Below are 23,156 nucleotides of genomic sequence, written 5' to 3' on the forward strand. Positions count from 1 at the left end.
AAAACAACAAAGCAACAAGTGGTGCTACATTCCATAAGAACCAACATCCATTTCCTTCATCAAACCTCAATTTGCAAGAAGCAATTCGTTGACATAACCATAATAGAATAAGAACTAGAAACATTGACTACAACACCAAAAAGTGTCAAGTTGAACCACATCTAAGCACTAAGCACCAAAAGCACACAAGCGTAAAATAATAAATAAATAGATTAAAAGTCTCTTCCTCAACTTGACTTAACACCAAAACAGTAGCACTGGGGACGCCAAAAACATCCACAATTCATTGAGACACCAACAATAAAAAAACCAAACCGACCAAACAATATATCTCCACCATAAAATCACCTTGCCTACAACAAAGAATAAAGCCCATCCCTCAAAGCTGAATTGCACCAACAATCCAAAACTGTCTCAGAGATCCAACACTGAGATTCAAATCAACGAAGTAGAAATCAAAATCCAAAATTCAACGGAGAACGACCAAAATAACACCACACACAATCAATTGAACCAAATACAAAGACCACTCCAAACCTTACAATCCACATTCTCTCGTTTAATCCAAGAGATACCCACCACAAACTTTGATCCAAAAGCAACGCACAAATATACAAAAGAACAATCGAAAACTCTATCTTCATCACTCATAAAATCATGGAACCACAACAAAACTTAAAATCACACCTTCGCCAAAGAATGGAACTTAGGTTTAGCCAGCGTCATCCTTACCAACATAACAACTTCACTTCACGAAACATGAAAATACATCTTACAACTTTAAAGTTTATCAGTTAATCTATCCATCTCAAGTTGAACCAATTCATCAATAACTTCCTCATCGTGCCCGTCTACCCTAAGATTTAACATTTTACCTAGTTCCCAAGATTCTGTAGCCTCTTTTAAAATTACTTTCTTACGATTCTTGAAATCGAAATTCAAAAGTGATTCATTGGCGAATTTCTTTAAGATGTAGTACAAGCCAATAATATAGGATTACTCTTTCTTGGTCTGCCTCATCTTTTTTTTTTATTGCTGCATCTTCTTTTTTTTCTCCTTAATTAACCTCACAATTTCGTCATCATCAAAATCATATAAGCTTCTTATTTGTTGTTATTGCCCATGAATCGCTCCAAATTTTCAAAATCGCTTTAGTAAAATTAAACATGTTATCTTATAATATGATATTAAATATAATATTTAGTAAATTTTAAAAATAAAAAATAATTTGATTATTAAATATTAAATAAAAGATAATATGGATAGGGATCAGATTATTTATTTATTTATAAATATTAAGAAAAAATTGAATTTTGATATCATAATAGAAATCACTTAACGCATAAACACTTGTGCGATTCTAATTATTTACTAGACTATGCTGGTCGGAAATTTAAATAGCAAATTAGAATTATATAATAATAATTAATTTATGATTTTGCAAAAAGTATAGTTGTATTCCCTCCCCTCTAGTTGACTTTCACTCAACTATAAGTCTTATTATGAATCATCTCTGCTAGGCCTCATCCAATTGATGGATTAATTAACCCCTAAAATGTCAAACAAGTCAGATATGACTGAATACAGTCTTATTATAAATATAAAAAAGCAGTTTTTTTAATTGTATTTAGCTGTCCGCTTAAATATTGTAATCAAATTCATTTAGTCTTTGATTAGATCATCTTTCAGAATAAATCTGATTCAATCTTGAATATAAATATTGTTTAATAAGAATATGTTGCATACTTTATCTTTCTTTTTTTTTTGGCATTTAGATTTTTTGGAAAATAATATCTTTAAACTTATGTCAAGACATGCATAAAGCACAAATATTATCTTTAAGCTTATGTCAATAAATGTATAAAAACAAAAATGTTGACTACGAATATTAGAAGAAAATTGAAAAGGGGACAAAACAAACTAACTGTTTATAGTAAGTTCCAGACATGGTGATGACACCAGCGGCATGGTTATCAAGCTGGGTTGACCAAACTGGCTTCGACGCAATAACAATGGCAGGGCCATAGATTCCGCTGATGAGCAAATCATCTGCAATTATTGGCGTTGCTCTTGAAACTGTCCAGTTAACATTCATGATAAAACCAGTGGCATTAAGCCCAGTTAACTCCTCCAAATTTTTCTCCCAAACAAGGGATCCATCACAGGCTTGAATAGCATAGATGTTCCCGTTCCAGCTCGGAAAATAAAGGGTTCCATCGAAAATCTCTGGCGTCGCTGTTATGTGTTCGCCTGCAATGAATTCCCATTTCAAACGCAGATTGGAGACTGTTTCAGGGCCAATCTCGGTCTCTTTCTCCACATATCTTCGGTTATATAAGTCCCCGCCATAATAAAACTTAACAAATCAGGATCAAATCATCAATAATAAATCAAAAATAAATTTATATGTAAAATGTACTTAATTATTTGATCCATACTTTGTTTAATAACTAAAGCTTAATAAAATTTAACCAAATTAGATCACTTTTAATTTGAGCTAATCTTTTATGATTATAGTAAATAATAACATGTAATTACTATTATTATATATATGATATCCATATTTTTCAACAATCTCTCACTTGGACCACATATATATATTAATAACTCTAATTGCATGTCATTTTATATCCTTATGAGCTAAAACTTTACTATCATTTCTAAAAGGTATTTCGAACAATCTCATCCATTAATTATGTTAACATAAAATCAAGACGACTTTCATTACATATATCGTAACTAAATCTATCTTTGATCACATATATTAGCATGACCAAATGACATAGATCAAGTACGGATGTGTAGTATGAAAATTATGCAATGTGAACCAAACATGCTTATTTCCAATTGGTCGTCCTAAGCCATAGTGTGATCAAACCTTACCAAAATTAGAGTATGAATAAACCAAATAGACTTTATTTATGTAGAAAATAACCTAAAGTTGAAATAACCGAAAATTTGCCTATAAAAGAAAAGCATTTAAAATTACAAACTCTCACTAAAACTGAATATCCTAAAATGACATTACACCTATTTCTTAATTAAAAAATACAATAAGGATTTTAGAGTTTGTTAATTAAAATATAACAATTATAATATGATAATTCATTTCTCATAATTATTTCTTAATGCCTATTTTATCTCTTCCACTATTAATCACTTTTTGAAGTGTGAATTTGGAAACTATTCCCATATTACGACGTGAACTTTTTTCTAGTCTAAATTAGACCTTAAACTTAGAAATTGTTCAATATTTTTTTGTCCAAGTTAAGTCTTGAACTTGACAATTTTTTCCATATTGGGGCTTGAACTCTTTTTGTCCATGTTAGTCCCTAATATTTCCTTGAAAACCTTAAAGTTAAGACCGCAATGTGGAAATAGTTGCCAAGTCCAAAGATTAACTTGGACAAAATAAAGTTCAAGCATCAGTGTGAGAACAATTGCCTAGTTTAGGCCCCAGTGTTGGAACAATTGTCAAGTTCAGGGTCGAAATAGTTCTGACGGTTCAATAATCTTCTCACTTCCATTCGGAGCTCTTAGTTACTTCGGCAGGTTGAATCTTAGCGATGGAATAATATAATTAAGTCAAAATTCATTGGATGATTGTATCATTAACCATTTCTTTATTTTGGTGCGAGGAACTTATCATGAATCCGATTTACGCCGCTTGTTATTCTTCTTTGGGTTGGCTGTCGGGCTTGCTTCTATTGGACCTGGAGTTGGCCTAACTTAGATGAAAAAAATATTCAGGCCTCAATGTTGGAACAATTGTCAAGTTCAAGGCCTAACCTGGATAAAAAAATATTCAGACCCCAATATGAGAATAGTTATCAAATTCATGCCTCAAATAGTTATCAAATTCATGTCTCAAATAGTTATTTAACCCTTTGACTTAAGATCCTTATCTCTTTAATAAATTTATCATTTATCCTAAATACCTTAATTAATATTTTCGAAATTCTAGGATGTTCTGAGTTGACTTATAACATCAACTCAATCAATAATATTTTCATATAGACAAACATGTGGCGAAGCAATTTCTATAATATATAAAATTTGAAAGTATAAAAATATCAACATAAAACTTTAGTTGTAGTGGTAAAAAAGATTTTATTAATATTGATAGCATAACTTTAAATCTCAACATTTTCAACTTTTTCATTGGTGTTTTTAAAATAAGAGAAACACAAACTTATATTTGTAATAAAATAACTTATTTAAAATATGTAATTTTGTTTTAGTAATTTTCTTGATTAAGTTGATATTAAATTAATTCGTGACATCAACTTCGTCACACATTTAAATAATTGTATAGATATACAAATGATGTGGGTGAAAAAAATTTGTGCAACAATATTGAAATGTATAAAAATATTAAAATAAAATTTTGGTTGATTTGATAAAGAAATAATTTTATAGATGTTGGCGGTAGGAGTTCAAATATTAACATTTGCAACTTTTTAGTAGTTTATTTAAACTTTAAAAAGAAAACAAAAGTACTATCATAATAATATAATTTATTTAAAATATGTAAAGTTATTTTAGTAATTTACTTGATTAAATTGATGCCATGTTGAATTGATATCGAGTTAACTTATGACACAAACTCAATCATACTCTTAAAGAATAGTACAGATAATAAAATTTTGTAATAAAATATAAATAGAAGTGTTTTAATATCTATGTAATACATAATATTAATGTTCACATTAAAATTTAAATTAATATAAAATATTTTAAACATGACAAAAAGATACCAGAGATACATAAACCGCTAGATCTATTATATAGAAGCCTGATGAGCTCCCCATGTTGAAGGACAGAAAGTTATAATATACTCTTTTGAAGCACAGTTTATCAATGGTGGAGGCATATCAAAGGCATAGCTATAATAACAAGGGCAAGCCTCTTTAAAAATCTTCGAATATAGGCTCGGTTTGCATGTTTCGGGTGTTCCATACTCGTTTCTGCAACAAAATGAATCGACATTGAAAGCCAAGCAAGCACTTTTGCAAGCAACTACTTGCCCGTGCTTGTTACAGACTTCGAGTTCTTGAGGGCACAAGTTGTTCAGGTTTTCAGAGCAGCCTCCGATTGCACATTTAGGCGAAAAGGGTCTCGTAGAGATGGAAACCGGAAGGTTGTAGCCATCGACGAGGCTTACGTCGTAGAAATTAGGTTTGGCTTTGTTGTAGGCCAATTTTGGCCCGTTTACAAAATACCTAGGCCCATTAAACCATTTAACCCATCCTCAAACCCAAAACCTAAAATTAACCTAGCCCAACATCCAAGCCCAATTCCAAAACCCTAGACTCCCACTTGCCTCTTCCCACTCTCCCATCTTTGCTCGCCACCAAGCACCATTCCCACTCTCCCATCTTTATTCGCCACCAGACCACTCCCACTCTCCCATCTTGTCTGCCTGCCAAGACCATCACACACCCATTGTCCATGCCCATGCCCCGCAAACAAGCAAAAGCGAAGCAAGAATAGAGAATAATAATAAAGTATGTAAAAATTAGGCTATATAAAGCCACCCAAACAACAAAAAAAGAAAAAAAGGGATAAAAAAGTTTGTATCAAGAACACAAAAAAGGAAAGCTCGGAAGGTGAACTTCAATTTTTCTCTGTTATCTCAATCTTTTGTTTATCTTTGCTTTGTTTTATTTTTTTCTTTAACTTACTTTAAAACGAAAAAGAATCAAGGAAGAAAAGAGTATTACCGGATCTACCCGTGGCCGCTCCCATTTCCGTTCGACACGGTGAATCGCGGTGATGATGGGTGTTGAAACCTTAAGCGAAAAAAGGAGGAAAAGATAAAGAGGGAAGCAAAAAAAAAATCCAGCAAAAATTCCAGCACCAAAAAAAATTTCGAGAAAAAATTTCCAAAAAAAAAACCAAAAAAAACAATAGAACGACCCAAAACAAATTCAAATTAGAGATTGAAGAAACAAAAAATCTAAGGTGATTTTTTTATATTTTATTTTAATCCGATTTTAAGTTTTTAACCTATATATATTAAAACATAAAATATAAATAAAATAAAATAAAAAAAAAAAAAGTATATTTTTTTACCTTTAAAAAGCAGGTATGCGGTGGTAACGCCTTGGCTACCAGCGAGCCTCCGTGACCGGTCGCCTGACCGGATTTCCTTCCTCCTCCTTCTCTCTCCTTCTCTCTTCCTCTCTCTTCCTTTTTTCTTTCCCTCCTCCAAATGATTTTTTGGGTTATTTTGGCCTTATATAGCCCTCCAAAAGCAGCGTCGTTTTGGGGTTGTCATTAACCCCAAAACGAAGTCGTTTTGACTTGGACCGTTCGACCCGACCCGCCTAGGATCGCGTGTTTTTTAAAGGAAGGGCAAATTGCGCTTTTAGCCCTTCCGCTTTTATTACTTTACAATTAAGTCATTTTTTTTAATTTGGCCCGAATTTGTCGCGATTTTCAATTTAGTCCACAATGATGTCTTGCATTTTATGGGAAGGAATATTTGCTGTTTTGGTCCCCTGATGTTTCGCGTGTGTTTAATATAGTCCTTTCCTTTTATTTTTATTTCAATTTTGCCCCAAATATTTTGTTTTAGCTCAACTTAATCCTTTTTAGTTATTTTACTATTTAAATCAATTATTTTAGTATTATTATTATATTTTATTCACTTATGTAGTGAGTTAATATTTTTATCATTTCTAATATGTATATATATATATATATATATTATGTGTGTTATATATATATTATGTATATATGCCATTAGTTATATATTTCTTATGTATATATTCTTAAATACTATTATATACATATATATATATATATGTATATTTTAAATTCCATATTGTGTATATATTATTATTATAAATTATTACTATTGCTAGTATTATTATAACTATTATTATATTAGTGTATATTTTATATACATATGTATATATATATATATATATATATATATATATATATTTGCACATATCATTATTTTATATTATTGTTGTAAATTTTTATGTATATATTTTTATATACGTTTCCCAATATTTTCTTTTATTGTAGATATTATTATTATTATTATTACATACTTTTATTATATATATATACATATATATGTATTTTTATGTACATATTATTATTTTATATTATTATTACCAAATATATCATTTTTCCTATTTTATTATTAGTACATGACTTGTTTCTATTTTGTAAATATCATTATTATTGTTATTTTAATATTCTAGTATTCCATGTTAATATTTTTCATTAATGATATCATTTTTTTTTTCGTTCTTTATCTATTTTAATTTCTCACTTTAGGAATATTTTTCTCATGTTTTAATTAATTTCAAAAATAAGGCAATGTACCGATTTAATATTAAGCTATCGATTTCATCGCTATGTTGGCTGAAATTGCCGGCTTGTGAAGCGGGACACCCTTTCTAAAAAAAGTCGAAAACTAAAATTCCTATTTTCAATCGGATCACGATTAAATATTATATTGAACTCGTATTTTTGAAAATCAAGTCAATACATGTTTATGAGATACCAATTTTGGGCGTCGTGAGGTGCTAATACCTTCCTCGCAGAATCGACTCGAACCCCAATTTTTCTCGAACTTTCACGTAGACCTAAATTTGGCCTTCTTTTTGTTTTAAAATAATTTTATTAGGTGTCCGATCACACCTATAAAAAGGATCGGTGGCGACTCCCTTTGTTAATAAAATCGGAAGTTGGTTTTCAAATGTTTAATAAATCACCATAATTAGCGACCAAGCGTAAAATTTTTTAAATCGTCATAGCATTTGGCGACTCCACTTTGGGACGCGTTTTTGAGAGTCGAGTCGAGTTAAGCATGTGTTGTTAAAATTTTCAAATTTCCTTGTTCAAAGTAAATATTTGGTCGTGATCCGAAAATCTCGTTTTCAAAATTCCTGCATTTGTATCTCTTCTAACTTGCTTATTTGTTTGTTTTTCAGTTTTCAACTTTTATGGTTTTGGTTTAGTTCCTTTAAGTAAAACACAAAGGTTTATGAGTTTTTCTCCACACACGTGCACTTGCATTTTGCATAACATAAAGCTCTCTACCCGGGCTCTGTCCGTTTAAGTGAAAGTAAACGCTATGCCTTCGTGAGTTAACTCGTCCCTCCGCACAGGCTAGTGAATACTTTCGGGTTACATATGACTTATGCTTTCGTGAGTTAACTTGTCCCTCCGCATAAGCATAAGTAAATGTAATCCTCGAATTGAACTCGTGAGCTGTGATGGGTTATGATCGAGGCTTCGTGCTAATCTTAGTAGATGATAGTACGAGCAATTCGAGTACTGTCTAGAACCGAGGCGCATATAATGAACCATACGAGCTATCCAATTAGAGCCATGACGAACCTCTCGTCCGCTTATAGTCACCAAAATAAGTACAGGGAAAATGCCTTTTACCTTTCAAGAGAATTGGATTGGGTAGTTTAATTTGTTTTTCAAATTATAATTGTTGTGTTTACTAACCGAGTTTGTTTGTTTTATTTTTATTTTCATCATGCATCGTAGGCATCATATTAGGAAGGTGTTGATTAAAGGTTGGTTGCCAAAAAGCGGGTTTCGATGGAGGAGTCAATTACACAAATGATCGAGAAGAATGCCGTGGTTCGGGACTGGTCTCTAAAAACTCAGAGGGACAAGGGGGATAGTCTTGTGGAAAGGTGTGCTGCCAATTTGCCCGAACAAATAACTGTGAATGTTCGCCAAAATAACCTCGAAAATTTAGTTCAAATTTGGAATCAGTGGGATTCAGACATTAGAGACATTTTTACTGAGAGGTATGGAGATATAGCTCACCTGATCACCATCCATGTAGATAAGCAGTTGATTCAAGCCATGGTTCGGTTCTGGGACCCAGCTTATCAGTGTTTCACCTTCAATTAAGAATACATGACTCCAACTATAGAAGAGTATGCTGCTTTACTCCGCATCGACAATGTACAATTCGGCAAAATATATGTGAAGGAGCCTAAGCCGATGACCTTCAGGAAAAAGTTAGTGAGACTGACAGACATGACCGATGCATGGGCTGAAAGACAGATAAAGAAGAAGAACGAAACCATTTGTATTCCATGGTCCTCCTACGAGATTTGACTCGAACCATCGACATCTTTGAAAAGGGTAAATCTATTCGCTTTGGCCATTTATGGTTTGGTTATTTTCCCAAAGGTTCTCGGACATCTCGAAGTGGCAGTAGTTGATTTATTCGAAAGGTTAAAACAAGGAGTCAACCCTGTCCCAACCATCCTAGCAGAAACCTTCAGGTCCCTGAGTAGTTGTCGAAGAAAAGGGGAGGGACAATTTATCGGATGTGCGATTGCTCAATGTTTGGATTTTGAGTCACTTCTGGAAGGTAGAGCGCACTCCATTCCATATGTTTTCTAAAACATTCTCCCGCTAGAAGCTTTCCTCAAGAAAGAATGGCGAAGGAAGTCACCGAGCAACATTGGGTATCGGTCTTCGAATCTTGGCCGAGGATATAACATGGAGAGCACCACGGATTAGTCCTTGATTCGCTATACAAATGTGGAAGCCAAGATTGGGTACCTTTACTTGGGTTATGGGGAGGAGTTGGATATGCTCGCTATTGGTCCAAAGGCAATTTTCTTCACGACAATTCCTCCCATAGCTGGAGGATTAGCAGATTCGAGTTCACTTTGCGGTGAAGGATATATGAAGAGAGTCCGAGACACCGCAAAGTCTTGGAAGGAAATTCATTTCATGGAATTAGCTTTGTATGCTGATACCCTTACCCAAGATTACGGCGTATGGAGGAAGCAGCGGGTAAATAGTCAACAAATCTAGTCAACAAACCACCCCATCCGAATCCTTTCTCGAAGGAAGCGCCGTCGAGCTAGAAGTGGCAAGACAAGAATTGAGCGAGAAAAGGCCAAGATGTCTCGGGACCTCGGTGCCCTTCAAGAAGAAAACTATCAATCGAAGATTGAAGTTCGGGTTGAAAGGTCCAGAGCGAAAAAGTACAAAGAGAAGCCGAGATTGTGAGAAGCGACTTAAGGGACCTTCATTTTGAAAACAAGAAATTAAGAAGCACTATAAAGAATAGCGGGTTGGGCAAGTCGACAGCGAGAATGGAAGGAAGAAATTAGCAATATCAAAGAAGGAATGGAGTTTTGGAAGGAAAAGCAAAGAAAGAGGAAAAAAGCTGCTGCTGTGTGATAGAGTTAAGAAGGAAAAACGCCGAGTATGAAATAGTGATTGCGAATTGGCGAATAGTCATCCGAACATCAAGAATTAAAAGGAAAACACGAGATCTAGAAAATATCACGCAATCTCGTCAACAACAATTAGATAACCTCCGAAGACTCTAGAAGAAAAGAGTGAGCGAGACGATAGGGACATTCACGCGTATGAAGGAACTCTCAAAGAAAAAGAAATGCAACTCGACTTCTTGATCAATGAAATTCGCAAAGCGGCTATACAAGTTGTTCAATTATCAGATGAAGCCGAAGCTCTCAGTTGCCAATTCCCTCCGAGCCGAAGATCGAGCATATCAGAGTTTTTAGAGCAAGTGAAGAAACAAGGCAATGTGGCTAGGAAATTTGTGTAACCGTTGGAAAAATGGAAACTTTGTGTAATAGATTATGTTGATAAATGAAATGCCTAAATATGGGGCTACCTTGAAATTAACACCAATTTTTTGCATTCCTTGCATAATTAACATATTAACATTTTGACATTCGTGCATTCATTTATGCATTCATCTATACATTGCATATCCCATACTCGGTCGCTGAAGACAAAATATATAATTCGCAGTTGTAATACCACAAGATGGAACCACGTCATCGATATAACGCAGCGACAAGCTAGAGTGATGGAAGTGAATTCAATGAGAGAATTGAAAGGATGGAAAAGGCTCAAAGAGAATTGCAAAACAAGCGGCCAAATCGCAACAAGAGACGAGAGACCTAATGGTGAGATCTCGAGAGGAATCACTCGAGCAAAGAGATCAAATGGCCAAGATGATGGAGATGATGTCACTCTCTAGTTAAAGGAAAAGGACCCATGCGAGCCACGACATCAAGGAGTCTCGATCAAGAATTCACCACGATCAGGATCCACTCTATCCCCCAGGATTCACTCCACCGCTCGCATATACAACACAGAGAGGGTATACTCAAGGGGAACCCACTGGATTGGAACATCGACCCATGCCACCTGCTCCACCCACTAATTTGGGGCAAGGAATATTCGCGTCAAACCCAGGGGCTAGTCCTGCTAATCCACTAGTCCCAGATCTAGATGACCCAGCAGAGGTAGTCAAGTTGAAATCGGATAACCATGACGCAAAATATAGGGGTCTAAAGGAAAGACTCAAAGCGATAGAAGGCACTGAAGTCTTCTCCACACTAGGTGCCAAAGAACTCAGTTTGGTACCTGATCTGATTTTGCCCCCGAAGTTCAAAGTGCCTGATTTTGAGAAGTATGATGGGACAAGATGTCCAAAGGCGCATCTAGTCATGTTTTGCCGAAAAATGACTGGTTATGTGAATGAGGATAAACTACTCATACATTGCTTTCAAGATAGTCTAACGAGGTTGACTCTTGGTGGTACAATCAACTTAGTAGAGAAAAGATTCGATCTTGGAAGGACTTGGCGTCGACATTTTAGAGCAGATACAAACATGTATCGGATATGGTGCCGAACCGTATGACCTTGCAGATGATAGAGAAGAAACCAGTAGAATCCTTTAGACAGTACGCGCAAAGATGGAGAGATATCTCGGCCCAAGTGGAGCCTTCACTGACTAAGACTGAGATAACGGTCCTTTTCATCAATACTTTGAGAGCACCATTCTATGACAAGCTGGTGGGAAGTGCTACGAAGGATTTTTCGGATATCGTAATATCCAGTGAACTCATAGAGAATGCCGTCAAAAGTGGTAGAATGGAAGGATCAGAAGGCTCAAAGAAAGCAGCAACCGTAAGGAAGAAAGAACCAGAAGCCCACATGGTGGGGGCGAGAGTCGTCACATTCCCAATTAGTATCCTAACCAACCCCGACCTCGAAATTATCCACCCCCAAATTTCTATTATCCCCCTCAAACCCCTTACTACTAAGCACCACATCCGTCCTACCCCGTACACGCCACCAACAACCAAAGACCCGTCACCACATTCCCACAAAACACTCTACCCACTCAAAGCCAACCCAGAAATGAACCAAGACCAACAAGGCCCAATCCAGAGAGCGACAATTCACCCCTATTCCTGTATCATATGGGGAATTGTACCCAAAACTTTTGGAGAAGCAATTAATATCACCCCATTACATGGCACCCCTTAAACCTCCATACCCGAAATGGTACGATCCAAACGCTAGTTGTGCATATCACGTAGGAAACCGGGGCACTCTCTCGAGAAGCTGTCTTGCTTTCAAAAGAAGAGTTCAAGGACTCATTGACGCGGGTATCCTACGATTCGATAGTGCCGAGAACGCCACGGGAACCCGTTTCCTAACCATACCGAGGGAATGTGAACACAGATGGGGAAAGAGGATGAATGGAAGGACGGAGATGTGTTTGAAATAAGGGCGCCTCTACGTAAAATCTGGGAGGTATTGGTTAAGAAAGGATTGCTCACCACTCGATAGAATTTTTAGAGAAGAAGGTCAAAGTTTTTCAATTTTCATGGGATTGTTGGACATGACATTCATCATGTGAGGACTTTAAAAGGTTACTTCAAGACCGGATGGATAATAAGGAGATCAAGGTCCTTAATAAGAGGAAGATGCCAACAAAAGAGAAGTATCGTCTCGATAGCCAATCATCGTGGCCTCCTTATAGTCTTGATCGACCGTTGATAATTTATTACAACGCGATGAGAGAGTCATTGAAACCACAGATGGTAATTGAAGTACCGTCTCCTTTCCGTATAAGGACAACAAAGCGATACCATGGAGATATGATGTTAATATCGTTACACGAAGTTGAAAAGTCCAAAGCCATAACTAAAGATGTTGGGGAGGTAGGTCATTTTACTCAAGTGGACGATGCTATTCTAAAGAAGTTGAGTAGGTAAAGAAAAGTAGCGACTCAAAACAAAAAGGAAAGCGATGATGCACGAAGTCGAGGTCGAGCAAGAAATTCCACCGTGCAAGAAACTAAAAAGCACGTGAATGAGGAAGAAGCTCAAGAATTCTTGAAATTTATTAAGCATGAGTATAGTGTGGTGGAACAATTGAGCAAGCAACAAAGACGAATCTTAGTTCTATCTCTCTTGTTAAATTGAACCACATCGAATGCTTTATTGAAGGTGTTAAATCAAGTTTATGTGGCCAACAACATATCTGTCGAAAAGCTTAATAGATGGGTAAACAATCTGAATGCAGACAATTTCATCTCTTTTAGTGATGATGAGATACCGCCAAATGGTAGAGGCTCGGTGAAAGCGCTGCATATCACGACTCGCTACAAGGGCTACATAATACCGAACGTACTCATCGATAATGGGTCAGCATTAAATGTTATGCCATTGGCCACGCTTTCCAGAATACCGATGGATTTGTCCTACTTAAGGCCCTGTCATTCCATGGTAAGGGCATTCGACGGGACGAGGCGCGAAGTCATGGGAAAGATCGAAATCCCTTTGGAAGTGGGCCCTTACATCTATGAGGTCGAGTTCCAAGTCATGGACATTACACCCTCTTATAATTGTCTTTTGGGAAGACCTTGGATCCATTCTGCTGGAGCAGTCCCATCATCTCTCCATCAAAAGATGAAATTTATCATGGATGGTGTTTGGTCACGATCGAGGCGAAGAAGACATTGTCGCATCTATTTCTGCGATCGCCATACCGGAAGTAAGCAAGAACGCAGTGGAATGTTCCTTTCGATCCCTTGAATTCGTCAATGCCACTTTCATCGCTGAAAGAAACAGAATTTCGATGCCAAAACTATCGAGAAATACCAGAATGGGTGTCAAGTTGACCGTAAGAAGGGGAGCTCGTGCGAAAAGAGGTCTAGGGAGACATCTACAAGGAATAGTTAGGGCTTTAAAGCCAGTGCACCACAAGGCCCGATACGGTTTGGGGTTCCAGCCTGACATGCGTCAAAGAAGAAGACAATGGAAGAAGGAACAAGAGAGAAGAATTGCAAGAACTTTAGGCCGAGAACCAGAATGGGGACCGATAGAGTACCCTCATTTGTCAAAAACATTTACATCTGCGAGAATGTTGTACCTGGACAAGATGATCCATGAAACATCTTTGGGGTTAATTGAAAGGGTTTTCGAATGTCGATATAAGTGTCATTGACAAAGAAGTGGTGCAAGTAAAGATGTCTCGAGGATACGCCTTTGCCCTCCCGGTTTTATGTTGAACAATTGAATTCTTTGAAGAGCTTCTTGTAGTTCATAAGTCTTCAGAGTAATGCTAAACATTAACCTTCTATTGTGTCCTTAGATATAATAGAATTCTTTTGTAAGAGCTTGTATTCGCTCTTTATCATTTAAATGAATATCATTGAAGATGCATGTTGTCACGATTTTTCGCGTTATCACTAATTTCATAATCATTTTCTCATTTCATAGCCTATCCTTACATTTGCCTCATTGCCATGACATAACATTTTGTTTGTTGTTTCCAATACTTGGATGTCCCCCTATAGCTTCCTTTTCCATTCAACTTTTAGGTGCTCAGATATTGACGACATGAATAAGCCCGTTACGAATCTTGAAATTGATTTTGAGAAGGCTATTTGCTTAGGAGAATTTGAAGCCGAAGAAAATGCTGAAGATTATGTCTCGTCTCCTGAATTGTTAAAGATGGTGGAACAAGAGGATAAACAGATTCTGCCTCATGAAGAATCTGTGGAAACAATAAATTTGGGCACTGAAGAGAGGAAACAAGAAGTGAAGATTGGGACTTCTATTTGAGAGAGTACCGGGCATAGTTTGATCACTTTACTCATGAATACAAAGATGTTTTCGCATGGTCATACCAGGACATGCCAGGGCTAGATGAAGATTTCGTGGTCCATAAGCTCCCATTAAAGCGAATGCAAGCCCATCCAAAGAAAAATTAAGGCGAATGAGACCAAATCTTGTTGAAAATAAAGAGAAGTCAAGAAGCGGTTTGACGTTGGCTTCCTACAAGCCTCAAATATCCGAATGGGTGGCTAACATAGTCCGGTACCAAAAAAGATGGAAAAGTACGAATGTGCGTGGATTACATGACTGAATCGAGCAAGCCCAAAAGAGAATTTTCCCTTGCCACATATTGACACGTTGGTGGACAACACAGCAAAGCATTCATTGTTTTCTTTCATGGATGGATTCTCGGGGTATAATCAGATCAAGATGGCCCCTGAGGATATGGAGAAAACTACCTTCATAACAATGTGGGGAACGTTCTGCTACAAGGTGATGCCATTCGGGTTAAAGAATGCTAGGGCAACATATCAGAGGGCTATGGTAACGTTATTCCATGACATGATGCACAAAGAAATAGAGGTCTACGTCGACGACATGATTGCTAAATCCCGAGGGGAAGAAGAGCATGTAGTGAACCTCAAGAAGTTGTTCGAGAGGCTGAGAAAGTTTCAGCTAAAGCTTAATCCAACCAAATGTACATTCGGGGCTACCTCGGGAAAGCTGCTAGGCTTCATTGTCAGTGAAAGAGGTATCGAAGTCGATCCAGATAAAATAAAAGCCATCCAAGAATTACCACCTCCGCGCATGCAAAAGGAAGTTAGAGGATTTTTAGGGAAATTAAACTACATTGCCCGATTTATCGCTCAACTTACCAACCAATGTGACCCAATCTTTCGGCTTCTTCGAAAACATAACCCCGGAGAATGGAATGAGGAATGCCAGGTGGCCTTTGATAAGATAAAACAATATTTGTCTAGTCCTCCAGTACTAGTACCGCCAACTCCTGGAAGACCATTGATATTGTATTTGATTGTGTTCGAAAGTTCAATGGGTTGCATCTTGGGGCAACACGACGAGTCGAGAAAGAAAGAAAAGCGATCTACTACCTCAAAGCAAAAGTTCATGAATATGAGGCAAAATATTCGTCCATTGAGAAATATTGTTGTGCTCGGTTGGGTAGCTCGGAGACTTAGACAATACATGTTGTACCATACGATATGGCTGATTTCAAAGCTGGACCATATAAAATACATGATGGAATCGCCGGCACTATCAGGAAGAATGGCGCGATGGCAGATCCTCCTTTCGGAATATGACATTGCCTATGTAAGTTAGAAGTCGATAAAAGGGAGCGCAATAGCTGACTTCTTAGCAACTCGAACGACAAAGGAATATGAGCCTTTAAGATTCGATTTCCCAGACGAAGACTTAATGTGCATCACAGAAATAGAGTCCGAATCATTAGAAGAGAAGTCATGGAAGATGTGCTTTGATGGTGCGTCAAATGCTTTAGGGCATGGAATTGGAGCAATTCTGGTATCACCAGACGGGAATCATTATCCGTTCACTGCAAGACTAAACTTCTTCTGTACTAATAATATCGCAGAATATGAGGCCTGTATCATGGGGCTTCGTGCAGCTATCAAACGAAACATCGAGATCTTGGAGGTGTATGGGGACTCAGCCCTAGTGATTTACCAAATCCGTGGAGAGTGGGAAGTGAGGGACTCGAAATTGATTAAGTACAGCGATTTAGTGGCTAGATTGATCAAGGAATTCAAAGAAACAACTTTTCATTACTTCCACGAGAAGAGAACCAACTGGCGACGCCTTGGCCACTTTGGCTTCAATGTTCAAAGCAAGTAAAGAAGCAGAAATAATGCCCCTCAAAATGAGCATATACGAGGTCCCTGCACACTGTTGTAGCATTGAGAAAGAGGCAGACGGACGACCATGGTTCTATGATATCTTAGAATATATCAAGAATCAAAGTTATCCGAACAAGCGAATGAGAACGACAAAAGAACAATCGGAAGAATGGCGCAGGATTTGTTCTCGATGGGGATATCCTATATAAAAGGGGAAAGGATCAAGTACTTTTGAGATGCGTGGAGGATGTCGAAGTCAGAAAGATACTTGAAGATGTCCATAAAGGAATCTATGGGACACATGCCAATGGTTTCGATATGGCGGAAAGATTATGAGACTCGGTTACTACTGGGTGACGATGGAAAGCGACTGTATTAGTTTTGCCAGAAAATGCCACAAATGTCAAATCTATGGCGATAAAATTCATGTAGCCCCTTCGCCCCTTCACGTCATGACTTCTCCGTGGCCTTTTTCTATGTGGGGCATGGATGTTATAGGGCCAATTTCTCCAAAAGCATCAAATGGACATCGATTCATTTTTGTGGTTATCGATTACTTCACAAAATGGATAGAAGCTGCTTCGTTTGCCAATGTGACGAAGACTGCAGTTTGTAAGTTTTTGAAAAAGGAAATCATTTGCCGGTATGGTTTGCCTGAAAGAATCATTTCAGATAATGCCACGAATCTGAACAATAAGATGATGAAAGAAATGTGCGAGCAATTCAAAATAAAGCATCATAATTCCTCGCCCTATCGCCCAAAGATGAGCAGGTCATTGAGGCGACTAACAAGAATATCAAGAGGATCATTGGGAAAATGAGTGAGACATATAAAGATTGGCACGAGAAACTTCCATTTGCTTTGTTTGCATATCGCACATCTATGCGAACATCTACGGGAGTAACTCCTTTCTCTCTAGTCTATGGAATGGAAGCTGTGCTACCTATCGAGGTTGAGATCCCCTCTCTGCGAGTATTGATAGAATCAGAGTTAGAAAAAGCAGAATGGATTCGAGCTCGATATGATCAGTTGAACCTCATTGAAGAAAAACGCCTAAGGGCAATTTGTCACGGGCAAATGTACCAAAAGAGAATGATCGCAGCCCATGACAAGAAGGTATGACCAAGAGAATTCCATGAAGGAGAACTCGTCTTTGAGAAAGATTCTCCCAGTACAAAAAGACTGCGAGGAAAATGGGCACCAAATTGGGAAGGACCATACGTTGTAAAAAAGGCATTCTCAGACGGAGTTTTGATCCTTACCGAGATGGATGGAAAAGAGTTGTCGAATCCGGTGAACTCGGATGCGGTGAAGAAATATTATGCTTAGGATAAAAACCGAAAAGGGCATCTAAAAAAAAAGGATCGAGGCGAAAACCGAAAAGGCGCTTTGGTTAAACATAAAAGATTAGGATGAAAACCCAAGAGGCGTTCTAATGAAGCAAATATTAAACACAAGGCAAGGCGTTTTAAACTCACGACAAAGCGGTGAGACTACGATTTGAAGCATCTTTGAAAGCTTGAAATCTTCTACGCAAGAAGCTATGCTCGAAAAGATTATTGATTGAGGAGCGTGGAAGAGTTCATGTGTTGAATATCTAGAGCATTTGTATCCGTTGAATCGACCCTTTCTTTTTTGACATTTTGTACTATCATCGATTAACTTTCTTTGTTTGCCATATTTGAAATAAAGGAATACGAGATATCCTTTTGTCCCTACGACTATTTTCATTATGTGTTTATTTACATGATAAATGGTGAAATGACATGCTCTAAACAAAAGAAATGTTAAGCATTACGGATGAAAAGTTAATAAGCGCAAGAGTCTCAAAGTAAGAACAAAGTTCAATCGAGGCGGAAGAGTGATATCGAGAAGCGTCGATCACTCGAAGATGGGTACGAGGCTGAAGAGGAAGTCGAGAATCAAAGCAATGAACGCAGATCCTCAACAATCGGGCAAAAGGACATCTGACGAGATATGCTTAAGGAGCCTTTGCATAATCACGTAGGCATAAAGGCATTTAAGACAAACATGTGCATATCATGATGACATCATGCATGGCATATACAGGTAATCCAGTAAAGCAAGAGGACGTGATGATAGCTGTATTGAATCAAAGGAAAAGACACCTGAGTTCTACCAAGTGACAGAAAATCAACTCACATTGCGAGAGGTGAGTTGAGCCTCAAGACACGTTGAGGTAATTTCAATTTATGTTTCAAAATCAACTCATATTGCGAGAGGTGAGTTGAGCCTCAAGACACGTTGAGGTAATTTCAATTTATGTTTCAAAATCAACTCATATTGCGAGAGGTGAGTTAAGCCTTAAGACACGTTGAGGTAATTTCAATTTATGTTTCAAAATCAACTCATATTGAGAGAGGTGAGTTGAGCCTCAAAACACGTTGAGGTAATTTCAATTTTCAATTTATGTTTCAAAATCAACTCATATGGCGAGAGGTGAGTTGAGCCTCAAGACACGTTGAGGTAATTTCAATTTATGTTTCAAAAATCAACTCATAGGTGAGTTGAGCCTCGAGAACTGTTGAGGTATTTTCAGTCTCTACTTTCCAATTCTGTTTTTGAAAAATCAACTCACATTGCGAGAGGTGAGTTGAGCACATTAATTCTGTCTTTCAAAAACCAACTCATATTGCGAGAGGTGAGTTGTACCTTTTGTTTTTCAAAAATCAACTCATATTGCGAGAAATGAGTTGAGCCTTAGGTCATATGTCGAGGTATTTTCAAAATCTCTTTTTCAAATTAAGTTTCAAAAGACTAGCTCATGTTGTGAGAGATGAGTTGAGCTTTGGCTCACGTCTTTGAGTTATTTTCAATTTCTTTTTTAATGTTTGCTTTTAAAGAGTCAATTCCTATTGCGAGAAATGAGTTGAGCTCAAGATCACATCTGAATAAAGAATAAAGATTAGAGTGATGGAAGACACAGATTTGGCCTCCCCAAGAGAAGACCCAAACCTTATTTCTTTGAAGCAATAGAAGAGCAGATTGAAGTTGTAGATCTTATCTTCCGAAGTGGCGGTGAAGCGGATCGAAGCCACAAATTTCATATCCTCGAAGTTACTTTGGAATAGATTAAAGCTACGAGGCACATATCGAAGGTGTAGTGGATTGAATCAAAGCTACGAGGATGCAATGGACTAGAAGGAGACTACCGAGCAAGAAGAGCGCTGAGGAGGTCAAGATTGGCAAGGCAGGGCAAAATTGGCCTTTCTTTGTATCTTTTCTCTATTCAGTTACACGACAATAAGCAAAGAGGGCATTGTTGTAGGCCAATTTTGGCTGTTTACAAAATACCGTGCCCATTAAACCATTTAACCCATCCTCAAACCCAAAACCTAAAATTAACCTAGCCCAACATCCAAGCCCAATTCCAAAACCCTAGACTCCCACTTGCCTCTTCCCACTCTCCCATCTTTATCGCCACCAGCACCATTCCCACTCTCCCATCTTTTTATGCCACCAAGACCACTCCCACTCTCCCATCTTTGTCTGCCTTGACACCATCACACACCCCATTGTCCATGCCCATGCCCCGCAAACAAGCAAAAGCAGAAGCAAGAATAGAGAATAATAATAAAGTATGTAAAAATTAGGCTATATAAAGCCACCCAAACAACAAAAAAAGAAAAAAAGGGATAAAAAGTTTGTATCAAGAACACAAAAAAAGGAAAGCTCGGAAGGTGAACTTCAATTTTTCTCTGTTATCTCAATCTTTCATTTATTTTGCTTTGTTTTATTTTTTTCTTTAACTTACTTTAAAACGAAAAAGAATCAAGGAAGAAAAGAGTATTACCGGATCTACCCCGTGGCCGCTCCCCTTTCCGTTCGGCACGGTGAATCGCCGGTGATGATGGGTGTTGAAACCTTAACTGAAGAAAGGAGGAAGAGATAAAAGAGGGGAAGCAAAAAAAAATCCAGAAAAAAATTCCAGCACCAAAAAAAATTTCCAGAAAAAAATTTCCAGCAAAAAAAAAAACCAAAAAAAAACAATAGAACGACCCAAAACAAATTCAAATTAGAGATTGAAGAAACAAAAAAATCTAAGGTGATTTTTTTATATTTTATTTTAATCCGATTTTAAGTTTTTAACCTATATATATTAAAACATAAAATATAAATAAAATAAAATAAAAACAAAAAAAAGATTTTTTTACCTTTAAAACAACAGATTGTCGGTGGCGGGCCGGCCATGCGAGCCTCCGTGACCAGTCGCCCGACCGGATTTCCTTCCCTCCCTTCTCTCTCCTTCATCTTCCTCTCTCTTCCTTTTTTCTTTCCCTCCTCCAAATGATTTTTTGGGTTATTTTGGCCTTATATAGCCCTCAAAACGCGTCGTTTTGGGGTTGTCATTAACCCCAAAACGACGTCGTTTGACTTGGACCGATTCGACCCGACCCGACCCGCCTAGGATCCGCGTGTTTTTAAAGGAAGGGCAAATTGCGCTTTTAGCCCTTCCGCTTTTATTACTTTACAATTAAGTCATTTTTTTAATTTGGCCCCGAATTTGTTGCGATTTTCAATTTAGTCCACAATGATGTCTGCATTTTATGGGAAAGAATATTTGCTGTTTTGGTCCCCGATGTTTCAGCGTGTGTTTAATATAGTCCTTTCCTTTTATTTTTATTTCAATTTTGCCCCAAATATTTTGTTTTAGCTCAACTTAATCCTTTTAGTTATTTTACTATTTAAATCAATTATTTTAGTATTATTATTATATTTTATTCACTTATGTAGTGTGTTAATATTTTTATCATTTCTAATATGTATATATATATATATATATTATGTGTATTATATATATATATTATGTATATATGCCATTAGTTATATATTTCTTATGTATATATTCTTAAATACTATTATATATATATATATATATATATATATATATGTATATTTTAAATTCCATATTGTGTATATATTATTATTACAAATTATTACTATTGCTAGTATTATTATAACTATTATTATATTAGTGTATATTTTATATACATATGTATATATATATATATATATTTTTTTTTTTGCACATATCATTATTTTATATTATTGTTGTAAATTTTTATGTATATATTTTTTATGTACGTTTCCCAATATTTTCTTTTATTGTAGATATTATTATTATTATTATTACATACTTTTATTATATATATATATACATATATATGTATTTTTATGTACATATTATTATTTTATATTATTATTACCAAATATATCATTTTTCCTATTTTATTATTAGTACATGACTTGTTTCTATTTTGTAAATATCATTATTATTGTTATTTTAATATTCTAATATTCCATGTTAATATTTTTCATTAATGATATCATTTTTTTTTCGTTCTTTATCTATTTTAATTTCTCACTTTAGGAATATTTTTCTCATGTTTTAATTAATTTCAAAAATAAGGCAATGTACCGATTTAATATTAAGCTATCGATTTCATCGCTATGTTGGGTGAAATTGCCGGCTTGTGAAACAGGACACCCTTTCTAAAAAAATCGAAAACTAAAATTCCTATTTTTCAATCGGATCACGATTAAATATTATATTGAACTCGTATTTTTGAAAATCAAGTCAATACATGTTTATGAGATACCAATTTTGGGCGTCGTGAGGGTGCTAATACCTTCTCTCGCAGAATCGACTCGAACCCCAATTTTTCTCGAACTTTCACGTAGACCTAAATTTGGCCTTCTTTTTGTTTTAAAATAATTTTATTAGGTGTCCGATCACACCTATAAAAAGGATCGGTGGCGACTCCCTTTATTAATAAAATCGGAAGTTGGTTTTCAAATGTTTAATAAATCACCATAATTAGCGACCAAGCGTAAAATTTTTTTTCGTCGCAACAGGCTTTGCCGCCTTGGAGTGCGATTTGGACTAACGTAGCCGGTGGTGTACCAATTAGTCCATCGCATTGAAGCCTTCCGTTACAATCACCAGTTTCACAAGCTGGTTGCCAATTGGAGTTAAAGTTGCATCCTGTCCGGGCCCAAATTCGGCCACTCCATGTCCACGGTGCCTCAATCCGTCGAGTCTCACCTGTAGGGAGATAGAATCCACCGTCTGCTATCACCGGATGGCCAGCATTGGCGGCAGTTCCTGGCCATATGGGGAAAGGACACTTGTTGTGTATATAAAATGTGACTGTATGTGCTAGTGAATGCCCTGCAAAATTTATTTGCCTTCATGTCTCATAAATTTCGGATTAAAATGTTTAACAAATAAATAAGAAATGTTATGAAATTACCAGAAAACAGGAGCATAAGGAAAACAGCAGCAAACTGCAATGACTTCATTTTTTTTAAATTCAACTTGGATGGGAGGCAAAGGAGGGTTTTTTTTTTTTAAAGGT

At 36.5% G+C, this 23,156-nt stretch overlaps 1 protein-coding gene across 1 annotated transcript; it reads right to left on the reverse strand.

Annotated features, from left to right (window-relative positions):
* Positions 1-379: 379 nt before the first annotated feature.
* LOC108487919 (thaumatin-like protein) lies at positions 380-23,156 on the reverse strand. Its single transcript, XM_017792254.2, has 5 exons — positions 23,052-23,156; positions 22,652-22,969; positions 4,796-5,184; positions 1,926-2,356; positions 380-428 (listed from the first exon to the last, which is right to left on the reverse strand). The coding sequence occupies exons 1-5, from the start codon at positions 23,098-23,100 to the stop codon at positions 380-382; spliced, it is 1,236 nt and encodes a 411-aa protein (XP_017647743.1). The 5' UTR covers positions 23,101-23,156.

This window comes from Gossypium arboreum, chromosome 4 (assembly GCF_025698485.1).
Source record: "Gossypium arboreum isolate Shixiya-1 chromosome 4, ASM2569848v2, whole genome shotgun sequence".
Lineage (NCBI taxonomy): Eukaryota > Viridiplantae > Streptophyta > Magnoliopsida > Malvales > Malvaceae > Gossypium > Gossypium arboreum.